A 14,896-nucleotide genomic window follows, 5' to 3' on the forward strand; every position below is an offset into this window, starting at 1 on the left:
ACAGGCTGCAGGGACCTTCAGGGTCCTCAGAAATGCAGCTTGAACACCATTGTGGGCACAGAGTGAGCACGAAGCTGGGAAGAGCTTTTCCTTTGGCAGTGTCAATGCCAGCTGCCAGCAGAGGAACAGTCTCTGTGAAGCCACTTCTCTACTTCTCTAGTGTCATTTTTCAGCAACTTTGGTATCGACAACCTGTCACTCACAGCCATCAGTCTGCTGGCTGCTTCCACCAGCTGCCTCCCTTGGAGGAGCTGCTGGTAGACACAACTAGGTGCACTCAAAGGTTCTGGGGATTGGCTGTGCCCAGCACCTTTGAGTTTGTGACCTGGGTAGGTGGGTGGGAGATGTTCCAGGGGTTGGGGCAGGCCCCGGAATGGTCTGGTGACAGGGGTTTTGCCATGGATGTCAGATCTCTTCCCTATGCCAACTTGTATAGTCACCCCTGTTGCTTGCTGATGAGCTGGCAGGTTGGATAACAGCTCATGGAGCTGCAGGTCCGGCTGTGTGGCCATCCCTAGTGGGCCACAAGATGATGCATGGTGCCACTGGGATGGCAGTGCTGACACTCCTGCCATGTCACCCACCTGCAAGGATGCTGACTCCTTGTGGGTGGTTTGGGCCAGCTGCATGGGCAGCGAGTTACGTGGGCATCCAGGTGAAGGATGGTGGTGCTGGGCCCGCACCTTGCATTCGAACAGCTCAAATCTTTTCATGCAGATAATCGATCTCATTATGGCTTTAGAGAGTTGTACCTATATTTAAGTTACAATCCCCATTACAAAGGTCTGCCTTACAGAGATATTTGATATGTTAATTGCAGAGAGGGACACATCAAGCGTGGCCTTTCATCTCATGGGGCTGTCCTGCAGATAAGTGCTCCAGCGCAGGACACTGGCAGGGTTTGCGTGAAAATAAACCTTCTTTAATCTAAGCTCACAGATGCAAAGATCCACAATGCCTAGCCAAGGCACAAACATCTCAATGAGATTCCCTCTCCAGCTCCTGGCTTTGCTGTTCTTACCCCAGTGCAGGCAGGGAGAGACTGAAACCAGGCAGTGGCACGCACCGTGGCAAGGCGATGGCAGCGTCACAGGCACAGAGGAGACCCAGCGCTGGGACACTTTGGAAGCCATCCTTCTGCTATGGTAACTTGGCTGCTGCTTCTAACAGGCAGTACCAGTGTCACGTCCTGTCCTTTGGAAAAGCATCACTACTAATAAATAACTGAACTCCTTTGGCGTTCAAAGGAGCACAAAGCCTAGCTGGCCCCTGCCTTGTCTCCTGGGCCCCACCTGTCTTGCCCAAGGCCAGAGGAATGCTGTCAGTTTAGATTTAATGTTTTAACTAAAAAACCCTTAATTTTAAAACCTTTCCTTGTGTGCTGGGGAAGTATTTACAGAAGGTGAAGGGAATGATCAGAGAGGACTGGGAGCCCTGCTGTGTGAGGAAAGGTGAGAGAATTGGCTTTGTTCAACCTTGAGAAGGCTTAGGGGAGACCTCATTACCATGGACCAGTACATAAAGGGTGGCTGCCAGGACAATGGAGACTCCTTTTGTACAAGGAGCCCCATGGAAAAGACAAGGAGTGATGGGGACAAGATACTGCTGGGGAGACTCCCATTGGACTCCAGAAGAAATTATTTCCTCATGAGAACAGTTAGAAACTGGAATCCTCCCCCAAGGCAAGCAGTGTATTCCTCTACGTTGGTCAGTTTTAAAACTCGGCTTGCCAGGGTGCTGGGCCAGCTCATTTCAACTATCTCCTGGAAAGGTTGGAGTAGATGATTCTTGGGGTCCCTTCCAGCCTGGCATTCTGTCAGTCTGTGACTCTTCCTGTGCTGCACCAGGCTGCTGACCTCTATCAGGGTGTGGATGGCTGCAGAATGACTTCAGTTGTGAAGCAGTGCAGGGTTTAGTTATCAGAGTGAGGGACCAAACTGTTTTATTTGCTAATTTTCCTGGGTTTTATATGTAAATTACATCCACTGCAAACCAGTTCAAAGAGAAAACTGAGGAAGAAGCCATGCTTGAGATACTGACTGGGAATGTTTTACTGTAGGCACACATACACACAAAATACAGACACTGTGGTGCATAGTAAATTATAATTCTACATTAAAAATATCTAAATTATATTGTTTTTCTATCAGTTCGTTATAGAGAGATTATCTATAGAAGTTTAATTAGTTTTATGTGGAACACAGTGTGGGATATATTGCACAGAATATACTCCTGTAGATCATATATTTATTACATCTCATCATATTTAATATAATTATATCTAATGAGTGTATAATAGCTAAGAGAATGCTATAATGGATATATAGAGCACTATAGGCCAGGGATATAATCAATTATATCTTGCCTGTTCTGTAATGCATGTTTGCAGTGCATTCTATGCAGTACATGATAGTGTGCCAGCAGGGTGAGGGAGGGGATTCTGCCCCTCTGCTCTGCTCTTGTGAGACCCCACCTGAAATACTGCATCCAGTTCTGGTGCCCCAGCATCAGAGAGACATAGAACTGCTGGAGCGGGTCCAGAGGAGGCCACAAAAATGAGTTTGGGCTGTTCAGCCTGAAGGGGGTCTACAAGAAAGCTGGGAAGGGACTTTTTACAAGGGCTTGTACTGATAGGATGAGAAGGAATGGATTGAAGCTTGAGGAGGGCAGATTCAGCATGGGTATTAGGAAGAAATTCTGTGCAGTGAGAGTGGTGAGACACTGGAGCAGGTTGCCCAGGGAGGTTGTGGATGCTTTCTCCATGGAGATCATAGAATCATAGAATGGTTTAGGTTGGAAGGGACCTCAAAGCTCGTCCACTTCCAACCCTCTGCCTTAGGCAGGGATATCTCCCACTAGAAGAGATGGTTCAAGGCCTCATCCAACCTGGCCTTGAACACCTCCAGGGAGGGAGCAGCCACATCCTCCCTGGGCAATCTGTGCCAGTGTCTCACCACCCTCACTGCAAAGAACCCTTTTGTAACATCCAGTTTCAATCTCTCCTCTTCCAGTTTAAAGCCATCCCTCCTTGTCCTGTCATTACAAGACCTTGTCAATAGTCCCTCCCCAGTCTTCCTGTAGCCTACTTCGGATACTTCAAAGCCTTCTCTTCTCCAGGATGCAGAGCCCTAACTCTTGTGGTCTGTCCTCATAGCAGAACTGCTGCAGCCCTCTGAGCATCTTTGTGGCCTCCTCTGGACTCACTCCAACAGTTCCATGTTCTTCTTGTGTTGGGGGCTCCAGAACTGCACACAGTACTCCAGGTGGGGTCTCAGGAGAGCAGAGTAAAGGGGGAAAATCCCCTCCCTTGCCCTGGTCAGGTTGGATGAGGCCTTGAGCAGCCTAGTCTAGTGGAAGGTGTCCCTGTCCTTGGCATGGGGGTTAGAACTGGATGATCGTTAAGGTCCCTTCCAACCCAAAGCACTCTATGAATCTGATCCTTCATCATTACTGACAGACCACTGATTCTCCTGTAGCAGCATCACAGCCTCCTGCAGCACACATGCTGACCTTGGCAGACAGGTAGGTGCCTTTTGTATTGCGCACTAAAGAGTTTTTGTTGTGACTCAGATTTATTAAGCTTGTGAGGAGGAGCAGAACAGCATCATCTGTGACCTCTAGTATCCCATAGTATCCCATACTGTACTGTACACAGCACATTGATTATTCCCTGTTGTGTATTATAGGCACATTATACAACCTACAGTATTCCATAGTCAGCTGTCATCTCTATTATGCATCCATTGCTAAGAGAACTTATGTAATATTCTTACAGAAGCTCTTACAGAGCAGTGTAGTGCACAGATGCTGTGCACACAGTCTTATGATTTCTGTAGCCCTGTGCACCTGTAGCTAAGGTGGCACTAGGGATGTGCTCATCTGTACGCACACACAATGGATATGTGCTGTGTACACAGAACTCAGTCTGTGTTTTGAGCAAGTTAATAAGCACAAATATTATTTGTAAGCAAAAATTAATGTATATATAATAGGCAATATATTATATACATGTATAATATACTGCGTATTACAGAATGTATATCACATATGCATAATAGATCATAGATCATGTAGATTATCATGTACATGTATCTTTCCCTTACTCCTTTTTCCCTTCCTTTTTCTTCCCTCCCCCACCTTTCCCTCTTTTCTCTATTTCACCACTCTCACTATAAAGAACTTCCTCCTGATGTCCAACTTAAATCTCCCCTGCTCCACTTTCAAACCATTGCTCCTTGTCCTATCACTCCAAGCCCTTCTAAAGAGCCCCTCCACAACCTTTCTGTTATTGAAATGCAGCTCTAAGGTTTCCCTGAAGCCTTCTCTTCTCCAGGATGAACAGCCAACATTTTTTTCAGCTGTCTTCACAGGAGAGGAGCATTTTTGTGGCCTGCTCTGAAACCACTCCATTAGGTCCCTCTTGTGCTGGGGGTGCCATAGCCAGATCAGGTGAGGTCTCAGCAGAGCGGAGTGGCAGAATCACCTCTTCTATCTCTTGGCCAGTTAAGCCTTTAACACTCCCATGGGACAAGGTGTGAGCACCCCTGACATAACTATGACTGAGAGTGGACTCCTCCATGTCCTTAACAACTGTCCACGCAGCAGAAACTCACCGTTAGGCAGGTTGAGTTTGATGCTGCTGCAAGCTTGGCCCTAGGGTGTAAAGGACTACATGGTTTGGAACAGGGTGCCAGGACAGCAGCATTCTGCAGGGTTGGGCGTAAATAAAGTCTGCTAGGGGTTCCTGATGAGCTGTTATTTGTGTTAGCAAACTGCCACCAGCCTGGCAGTGGCAGTGAATGCTACTGGCACATGGGGTCTGTGGCTCCCACCCAGCTGGGGGCCTGCTGAGGGTGTTAGGTGGGGACATGCAATGGGAACGTGTCAGGGAATGTGATGAACCACACACACACCAATAAAGAGTTGTCTGTAGTGAGATGAGGAAGAGGAGCACCCTGCAGGCATGTGTGGGGCTGAGCCTCCCAGGAAGGGGGAGTCTGGTGGTGTGTGAGTGGTCCCAGCCCACTCCTTTGGTAAGGTGGCTGTGACATGTGGGCTGAGACATCTGTATCTGCTTAAGATATCCTGTCCTTAGTGACAAAGGCACACTGCTGAGGACATGAATAAGTCTGCAACTGACTTTTGTTCTTCAGAAGGGGTTAAAATCCTCTGACTTTGCTTGAGGCCATTCCTCAGACAGACAAAAGCAATTCTCAGTAGTAGCCTGGCTGAATTCAGGCCAACAAACCTGTTCTTTCCTCTTTAGCCAATGGTTGGTGACAGGCTGAGACAGTCCCTGTCACCCTGCACAGTGGGAAGTGCTGGGAGCAGTGGGAAGCAGCCACTCCCTGGGAGCAGCTGGGAGCATAGGAGGTGCAGATAGCATGAGTGAGTTTCTTGGACCCCCAAACTGAGAAGACAATGAGGGAATGCAAGGTGGGGATTCAGATCTTTAAAGCTAGGGCACTCAGGCAGCTTGAATCATGTCCTGTGGCAGCAGCCCAGATCAGAGCCAGCTGGAGCCAGCTGCTGGCATCACTGGGTGGGCAAAGAGCTACAACCCCACCCCCCACATATCACACAGGTAGGGACATTTTTATTTGTCCTTTTGTTGTGAGCCAAGATTTATTGAGCTGGGTTTGGGGGTTAACAGAACAGTTTTGTGATCCAGTTCATCATACAAAACCATAGCTGATTTTTTACAAATGAGTATTTTCAGTTTGTTTTTTGTTTTGGTTTGTTGGGTTTTTTTACATCAGGAAAATACTATTTCCACTGGAGGTTGAATTCTTCCCTGAATTAGAGGTGTGTATTGCTCTAACAAGAAAAGTCTCCTTTAACTCAGGAGAATGAAATTATTTCAGACCATTTATGTGCTAACAAGAAGGCAGCCTTAGCCAAGCCAGCCCTGCAAATAAATTAAATTAACCCACGTGGTTTATTTTCTCATTTCCTTTCCCAACACAAAATCAGTAGAAAGCAAATCCAAGATGTGAGGCAGAAAAATCAACTGGCATTCGAAGCCCTTAGTGAACAAGGCTCCTTCCCAGCAGGGTGCCGAGTCACCCCCGCCCCTAGGGGGTCACCCCATGCCCCTAGGGGCACACTCAGTGCCACCAGCTCCTGCACTGGGCAGCCTGGCAGCACCCTGGGCTGGGCACCTCAGACCAAATCATCCACCAGAGAGCCCAAGGAGCTGCCCTGGTGTCAGTGGCAATATTCACAAAGCAGAATTCCCTGCAGGGAAGTGCTGGACCTGACTGCCAGGAGGCAAACAGATGGATGGTCACAGTAACACCAAAGTGGGAGTGCAAAAATGTGATCCTTACAGCCAACCACGAGGAGTGCAGTGCAGTGCCAAGTGACAAACCAAACCAAAACCAACAAGGGGACCCACAGGTGAGGAGGGCTGGAGGGGCTGACACATCACCAGGCCAGACACTGATGTTCAAACTTCAGACACCAAAGCTAAGGGGTATCACTTGCTTCACGTCCCTGGTGCCAGGAGGGGCAGGACAGCCCAGGCTTGATGGGAGTTCAGCCCCAGCACCAGTCAGTGTCTCATGGTGCCCTTCAGGGTGTAGCAGTGATGGATTTCTCCTCTTGGCCTGGCTCACACTCAGGGGCAGCAGCTTGTCTGAAGTTCTTCTGTTGTTTTAACACAGAAGGTTTTAGCTATAAAAAGTTATTGGCCCTAGAAAGCCATGACCTACATAGGCTGAACAACATTTCCTACTCAAAGTACAAGCTCTGTGTGCTACCCAAAGGGCCAGGAGGACCCTGCATGTCCTCAGGTTGATTTTATTCTAACTAATTGCCCTGAAGTTGTGATGAGGGGAGGTGGTTACCTCCAAGGTGCTGCTCCCATTATGTTATTTACAGCCCGGTGAGAAGCAGCCATGTGGCACTGGCTCTTTCAAAGGGAATTTGGGTCTGTTTTTCTAGGAGGAGTCTGCAGCACACAGCAACTGCGTGCACCAGCCAGGGCAATGCCAAGGCTGAAGGCAGGACAGAGAAATGAGATTCCCTCCAAAATCAATGCTAAGAGGTGAAGGGTTGTACCTTGCTGGCACAGCAGCAGCTAACTGGCAGCTCAGGCCTGGGCCTCGCTCTGCTGTGCTGGGCCCGGCACACCCCAGCTGCAGTTGCAGCATCATCAGCTTCAGGGTGTCAGATCCTAGGTAGTGATGTAGGACCCTAAGCAAGACACCATGAGGAAACTGATTTCAGTGCACGTGAAAACAGCAGTGCCCCCCTGGATGTGGGTGACTTCTTTGGTGAGTATTCAGCCTTAGCTACATGCACAGAATTGGAGCTGAGTGCACAGATCACAGGAGGGGAGCAGAGGCTGGCCAGCACCTCCAGCACTCACCTGTGCCCTAGAGGAGGGGCAGAGGCCCTAACACACCATTAGGTGTTGACCGGAATGACTAAAAGCGATGCTCTAGAGTTCCATTAAGTTACTGGTTTCAGTACTGGCTTGTGCCTTCTTGCTGGGCTGGGAGAAGTGCTGCCACTAGTAGCCAGGGCTCCTGTGGCCTCTGGTGGCTCTGTGATGGACATGGTTGTGTGAAACGTGCGACGACAGTGCAGGTGAGAGCTGACCACAGCTGTGTCTCTGCGTGCATCAGTGCAGACCCTTGCCCTGCCCCCTCAGCACCTGCTCACCCCAAGGGCAAGTTCCACAGAGACTGCAAATCATTTCTCCATGGTGAGGTCTGCAGGGTGCTCTGGGCCGTGGTTCCACTCGGGCAGCCCTCAGCCGGAGGCCTTGCTGAGTGCACTGGCGGAGCGCCGGAGCTTGCTGGGGACTCTGCTCTTGGAGGCGCGCGGCAGCGAGGGCGAGGGCTGCTCTGCCAGCTCCGGCCCTATGGTCACAGTCAGGTCAGCACTGGCACTGCTGGTCAGGCAGCCTGCAAAACACAACGGGCACAGGAGGTCAGGGAAAGCAGCAGTGGCGCTGGCCTTGCGTCCCAGCAACTGTCAGGCAAAAATGCCTCTTCCGAATCAGTCCTGGCACCAGCAGCACCTGCAGCCTCACACTGCCAGGCAGCAAAGCAGCCCCACACCAGCTCTGCTTCTCCAAAGCAACCAGCACTCAAAAAATATTTCCTTTGAAGTGTATGTTCCAGAAAATGTGGGGTTTGCTGCGTGTCACTAAACAGCAGCCCTGCATTTGATGTCTTATGGAGAGCTTCCAGAGCCTGAATGCGTTCCCAAAACCCTAAGGAATGGTGAAGTGGTGTCCCTCAAGGGGCTGCACTGGGACCACTGCTGTTCAGTATCTTCCTCAGTGCCACAGACAGTGAGATTGAGGGCGCTCTCAGACAGCCTGAAGGTGACACCAAGCTGAATGGTGTCCAGAGGGACCTGGACAAGCTGGAGAAGTAGGCTGAAGAGAGTCTCAAGAGGTTCAATAAGGCAAAGTGCAAGGCTCAGCACCTGGGTTGGGGTAATCATCGATAATCAGTTCAGGCTGGGGGATCATGAGATGAGAGAGCAGCCCTGCAGAAAAGGTCTTGGACATACTGGAGAAACTGGACATGAACCAGCAATGGGCACTTGTGGCCCTGGGCTGCCTGATGTAGCTGGAGGTATCCCTGCTGCCTGCAGTGGGTGGGACAAGCCCACCTTAGAGGGCCCCTTCCAGAGTGATGCAATCTGTGAGTCTGACTTTTCCTCATAGGCTGTGGCACCTGGGTGGCTGTGGAGGTGTCTACATGTTTGAGCTTTGTTGCTGAAGAACATTAAGTCCCATCTCAGGTACTCCCACAGGCCTAGAGTCAGTAAATGGGTGTCTGAATGAGCACAGGTGAGGCTGCAGCAATGACACAGAGAGGTAACAGTGCTCTAAGGAATATGCCACACACATGTTGCAACTTGGCCCTGCTCTTGCTTTTGGAGCTGTCACCTGTCCCCAGGGTGCTTCCTGCTGCGAGCACCATTTCATCAGCTCCCCCAGGGTAGGATATTTTTAATCCATGTCACTGGTGAACTCCAGACTGACTGTGTTGGAAGTAGCTCTCTGTGCTGCAGAACACAACCTGATGGTTGCACAGTTATTGCCAACTCCAGAAGTTGCATTGTCAAGCTGCACCTTTATTTCACAGATTGCAGGGGGCTGGAAGGGACCCTCAAAGCTCAGCTTGTCCAACCTCCCCCTGCAGTCAGCAGGGACACCTCCAATTTCAGGCTGCCCAGGGACACATCAAATCTGATCTTCAGTGTCTTCAGGGACTGAGCCTCAACCACATCTCTTAGTTGGGCTGTGCTTGCAACATGCACCTCATAGAATGGTTTGGGTTGGAAGTGACCTTAAAGATCATTGAGTTCCAACCCCCCCGCCAGAGCAGGATCACCTAGAGTGGGTCACACAGGAACACATCCAGGTGAGTTTTGAATGTTTCCAGAGAAGGAGACTCCACAACCTCTCTGGGCAGCCTGATCCAAGCCTCTGTCACCCTCACAGTGAAAAAGGTCTTCCTCACATTCATGTGGAACCTTCTCTGCTCCAGCTTGCCCCCCCTGCCCCTTGTGCTACCATTGGACATCCCTGAGCAGAGCCTGGCTCCATCTTCATGACACTAACCCTTCACATCTTTATAAATACTATGCTGTTAAATATTGCATTAAACAATACTAAATACTGTATTAAATAAAAAAAGGTGATGGGTGTGGCTCAGTGTACAGAGGCATCTGCTGTGAAAAGCGTGGAGCTGTCAGATTTGAGCTCAAACCAAACTCTGTGGTGCTGTGGTGAGGAGGAAGGCGTAAGGGGGGGTGGTGCAGGGCGCTGTAGGAGGCGTCCCTGCTTTACATTCCTGCAGTCAGGCAGAATGGCAGATGATAAAAATAATGCAGCTTCCACCAAATGGATGAGCTGAAGCAACACTCATGCAAGAACTGAACGGTGCCTGGCCCATGCACACGACAAGCAGGGCAGCAGCAGCCCCACGCATCCCTTCGGTCCAGCTTGCTTATGGCTGCTGCTTGGCCACACGCCCCGCACCGCCACGACTCGTATAGAGGCAGCAGCTGCAGAGTGAGCGAGCAGGAAGTGTGAAGGAGAAAAAGGCTTTCATACAAATATTATAATTCCACTTGCAAGCTGTCTGGCAGAGCTCTAATTGCTTGGCTGTCTTGCAAGGGAAGCCTGCAGCTCTGCTCAGACAAGAGCCTCCTCTTGCCTGGGAACACCAGTGTGGCATTGGTAGTGACGTGCAGATGCTCGCGAGAGGCTGAGTTCTTTTTTGCAGGGAGATCAAGGAGGGGTTGTTTTTGTTTTCCCCTTCTCATGCTGTGTTTGTTTTGGGGGCTGGACAGGCCGTGTGAAATTATAAGTGGTAAAAAAACAAGCAGCAGCTCAGCGTTGGTGTGCTCAATAAAAACTGCTAGTTTCTGACTCACAGGTGGACCAATGGAGAGCTCAAAATTTACAACCCAGCCAAACGTGTGAAATCTCTAAAAGGAGGGGAAATCCCCAATAAAAGCTGCACTGCAGCCACTCCTCCCTGCCAGTCAGACTGGTTTCCAGCCTGGTCCCATCCTTTGGTGGTGTTGCCTTGGCCACAAAGAGGCATGAGCAGGCCTCACTGCACCCAAAACATTTCCCACTGCATTGACCATGCCCAGCAGCTGCACGGGTGGGCACTCCACAGGGCTCAGTGTGCAGGCAGCAGGAGGAAATGGCAATGGGCACAGGCAGAGACAGACCCAAGAGCCCCACAGCCACCACGATCGCGCGCTGAGCACAGGTGGAGGAAGAGGAGGAGGAAGAGGAGGAGAGCTGTTAGTGATGGAGTGCAAGGCCAGCAGCAGGGCCTGTGGGGAGCATGGCTCTTACCTGCGGCATTCCCGTAACGAGACCGTTACGAGCTCTAATCTGAAGGGAGAGAACACAAAGTCAGGTAAGTGCAGCAGCAGCACATCCGGGGCACCCGTGCCAGCCTCGGGATGGCTGCCCACAGGTGCCCGGCGCAGCTGAAGCTGCCCACAGGTGTCATGGCACTCGTTGTAAGGCAGCTCATCACAGGAAGTTCACCTTAAGACCCTAAGGGATCCAGGGAGAGATGGGTACCCACAGCTTTGTCCTGGCCTCTGTTGGGCTGTTAGGTGAAAAAATGGAGGGGGAGGACATGTTGGCCAAAACTGGAAGGAATAATCATGTCCCTGCCACCTGTGCCAGACCTGCTGGTGTGGTATGTTGGGAGCCTCTTACTCCAGCTGCACTCCCAGTGCCAGCAGTGGCAACAGCGTGTCTTAGCCACAGCTAAGATTTGAGGCTTCACACAGCCGCACGGCAACACTGCAGGCAGCTTAAAATCCCAGAAAGCAAGCACTGGACCTAGCCCTGGGCCACATGAACTTCCCAGGCATGGACACCACTTGGTGTGCAAATCCCCATCACAAGATGGGCACACATCTGCATGCAAGTAACAGGCCAGATGCCTCTGGTCTCCTACAGGTACAAATGCCTTACCAGTGAGGGCTTAAGCTTTTAAAAATAGGTTCTTAGCAGGGGTGGGATGAAACATTCAGTTAGTAACACGGATAAAGTACACTTTAAAGGAAGAGTTATCCTTTGGAAAGATAGAAGCAGGTGGCTTATTGTATTCTAAATCTGCTGAACAGAATGAATAATCTGGCTTCTCAAACACCACTGGGATGCACTCTAGGAAAGAAAGGTCTTTTAGGAGTTTCTCTTCTTGTGAAGGAGATCCCTGAAAGCAAAAACCCTCCCTCTGCCCACCCCACAAGCACATACACAAGCATAGCAATATTGGTACTGAAGGCGAGGAAACATCCTCTTGGACTTCCCACGGAGAAGACAGACAAGACCTCTGCCAGGATCAGAGCAACACAGTGCTGCAGTCTTGCAACTGAGCTACTGGGAGTGCAGCTCCTCACCAAATGGGCAGAACCCTCCCTAAGGACCTGCCATGTAGAACTGCAACTAAACCAATCTGTCAGCTCCCTGGAAGTCACAGTGATGCCAGAAGATTGTTTCAGCCCAGCCCAACCAACCTGCCTGAAGTGTTCCCCAGTGTTCCTGTGGCTGACAAGCAGCTTTTCAGGCTGACACTATCTGCAGCAGCAGCAGCATGTAATGGTGCAGCAGGTACCTGACACAGCTTTATGAGATCTGAGATCCTTGCTGATGCGCTGAGAAGCTGCTGAGTTTGTTACTGCAAAAAGGGTCCAGTCTGTGTATTGTGGTGCTGTGGAAAATGCCATGGTGTGTGCCACCCAAGTCTGGAAAAGGACTGCAGGCCATGTGTGATCACTAAGGATTATGAAGTTTTACACTTTTCATATAGGCCATCACCCACCCCCATACTGCCCCAATGAACTTGTCAGTCATGACAGGTCTGCAGAAACCTTTCCCAGTAAATGTGAAGGTAATAAAATTCCAGAAAGAATCTCTCTATGAGGCACTGCAAAGCTGAAAGCCTGCTGAAGAGGGAGGTTTGCTTCAGTCCTGCTGGGTTATGAAAACCAATACAAGCTAATATTTTTTCCCATCCCTGCAGTGATTGCTAGGGAGGAAGCCTCCTGCCCTTGCCTTCTTCCCCCATGGAGATTGTAGCTCTGGGAGAGCTCCCTCTGAGATGATCAATTAGTTCAAAAAAGAGCAGGCCCGTGAGGGGAGCCCTGATGTCACTCCCACACCCTCCCTGCTGTAGCTCCTGAGGTTACACTGGGCTTGAAGGAGAAGCAACTCCAGTACCTACACAGCCTCAGGAACAGATCTGAGCTGCATGACCTCAGAGGTGATGGGCAAAGAGAAAGACTGCCTGGCATCCAAAGCCATCTGTGACTGATTTGCTGGGAGCTGCAGAGTAATGTTGTAACCTCCCTACCATTTAGCAGGGATTCATGCACCTCTGAACCAGGCTGGGTCATCCTGCTGTGAATTAACATCAGGTCACCCAAGTCTGAGGAGCTGCAGAGGGTACAGAGCTGATAGCACCTAACAATGCCATCATATTGATTAGAGTTTTGTCCTCCCATCTCTAATCCTTCTAAGGATGCTCAGTTTTAGTAGTTCATGAAAATATGTATTTGTTGTGAAAAAAAACACAAACTACCACAATGTCCACACTGTTACTTTGGCTGGTGTAGGGAGGATACAGAATCACAGAATGCCAGGCTGGAAGGGACCCCAAGGATCATCTGCTCCAGCCTTTCTAGGTGACAGTGCAGTTGAAATCAGCTGGTCCAGTGCCTTGTCAAACCAAGCCTTAAAACTGAGCAATGCAGGGGAATCCACTTCTTCCCTCAGGAAGTGATTCCAAACTCTAAATGTTCTCATGAGGAACCATTTCCTTCTGAAGTCCAATGGCAATCTCCACAGTAGTAGCTGGTCTACATCACCCCTTGTGTTTTCCACGGGATTCCTTGTAAAAAGGGAGTCTCCATCCTCCTGGCAGCCACTCCTCATGACAATGAGGTCTCCCCTAAGCCTTTGCTTCTCAAGGCTGTATAAACCCAGTTCCCTCAACCTTTCCTCACATGGCAGGGCTTCCAGTCTTCCAGTCCTTCACCTATAGCCGTTTAAGCTCTCCAGGCAGCTAAACACATGATCAGGTTAAGGAATTAAGGAAGACAACACAGGCTGGAGAAGACCTGCACTCACTGCTCAAGTGTTTGTGATTTCTGGTAACAAGTGCTGCCGCAGGAAGCCTGCAAAAATAGCATTTTGTTTATAGCCTCCCTTGTGCTGCCCTAGAAATCTTTGTGATTTCTCAGCTTGTCCATTAAATTATCCAGAAAGTGGATCAGAATTGCTCTGCTATGTTTGAATCCACCCATGTGGGTTTCCCTAACTGTGAGGGAAGGAAGGAGGTTTGTGGATGTGTTCCGTGTGAAAGGCATCTCTGGGGAGAAAGGGCAAACTTGGGGTTTCTGCAGAACATCCTGACTTTCCTCCTTCATTAAATCAGGTAATTACGCTTGATTCAATTGGAAATTTCATTTGGCACCTTTTCCTTCTCTGCTGTCAAGCAACTACCGTGGGCTGAGAGACAATTTCACCAGGTAGAAGAGGACCGTCTGCTACCAGGCTCTGCCTCTTGGTGATGCTGAGATGCAGACAGAGCATCTGCCAGTCCTTAGGTGAACTGGTAGCTACCATGGAGTGCTGTGACCTTTCTGTATTTCTAATGCAGGGGTCTGAGGCTGGGAGTGAGGGAGGTGGTTACGGAATTGCCATTTCTGCTGATGAGTAGAGGTTGGGAGGTACAGGTCCGCAACAGCGTGGTGCTGAAAGCTGCCCCATTGCAGCACTGGGGTGCTAGGCACTACACATTCCCATGGCGGTGAGAAGGTCCAGGCAGGCAGCAGCTCTGTGGGGCAGGAAAGCCATGCATGGGTCACTGACAACCAAGACCCTGTGGTGAGGAGACAAGTAGCACCACCTGAAACCACTTGTGCAGCTACAGGGCCCCTTGGAAGGAGCCCCAAGCTGCTGGATGGGACAAGCTGCCAACCCAGCAGGGAAAGATGGTTTGCTGAAGATCAGCTTTGAGAACTACCTAGCCAGACTCCTGCATCCCCTCCTCAATACTCTGCACAGGAAAGAGGAAATAAACCAACAAACACCTTGAGTCCTGCCTCCTTTGGCAACTCTTCCCACTCCTCTCCTCCAGCTCCAGGAAATTTCCCCCTTTGTCTACTCTCTGGACAACCTCCATAACTGTACTGTCTGACATCCATGGTTGTACATTTTCCTTCTCACCGCCTGAGAACTTGACACACCTCCTAATGACTTCTCTGCCAAACACTGAACTTCTTTGTGCTTCCTTCCACCTTGAAGGACAATGCCTGTGCTGGAAAAGGGATGATTTGGCACCAAAGGTGAAGCCCACTCAAAGCACCAGGGGTAGCTTCATGGCAG

General features: G+C 50.1%; 2 protein-coding genes across 5 annotated transcripts in view; one reads left to right on the top strand and one right to left on the bottom strand.

Annotated features, from left to right (window-relative positions):
• Nucleotides 1-2,105, top strand: part of CFAP61 (cilia and flagella associated protein 61) — a 164,788-nt gene extending 162,683 nt beyond the window's left edge. Inside the window, exon 27 of the mRNA XM_064145703.1 lies at nucleotides 1,027-2,105. Within this exon, the coding sequence (XP_064001773.1) occupies nucleotides 1,027-1,046 (20 nt within the window). The 3' untranslated portion in view covers nucleotides 1,047-2,105. The remainder of the gene's footprint in view (nucleotides 1-1,026) is intronic.
• Nucleotides 2,106-5,593: 3,488 nt separating this feature from the next.
• RALGAPA2 (Ral GTPase activating protein catalytic subunit alpha 2) overlaps nucleotides 5,594-14,896 on the bottom strand; it is a 139,635-nt gene continuing 130,332 nt past the window's right edge. For 2 of the 4 annotated variants that reach the window (XM_064145713.1, XM_064145712.1), the window contains exon 40: nucleotides 5,594-7,913. In XM_064145713.1, coding sequence (XP_064001783.1) covers nucleotides 7,759-7,913 — 155 coding nt within the window. In that variant the 3' untranslated portion in view covers nucleotides 5,594-7,758. Of the gene's footprint in view, nucleotides 7,914-11,750; nucleotides 14,391-14,896 lie in introns of those variants that run through there. The other 2 variants (XM_064145714.1, XM_064145711.1) reach the window with 1 other exon arrangement.

The sequence above is a fragment of the Pogoniulus pusillus genome, chromosome 7 (assembly GCF_015220805.1).
Source record: "Pogoniulus pusillus isolate bPogPus1 chromosome 7, bPogPus1.pri, whole genome shotgun sequence".
Lineage (NCBI taxonomy): Eukaryota > Metazoa > Chordata > Aves > Piciformes > Lybiidae > Pogoniulus > Pogoniulus pusillus.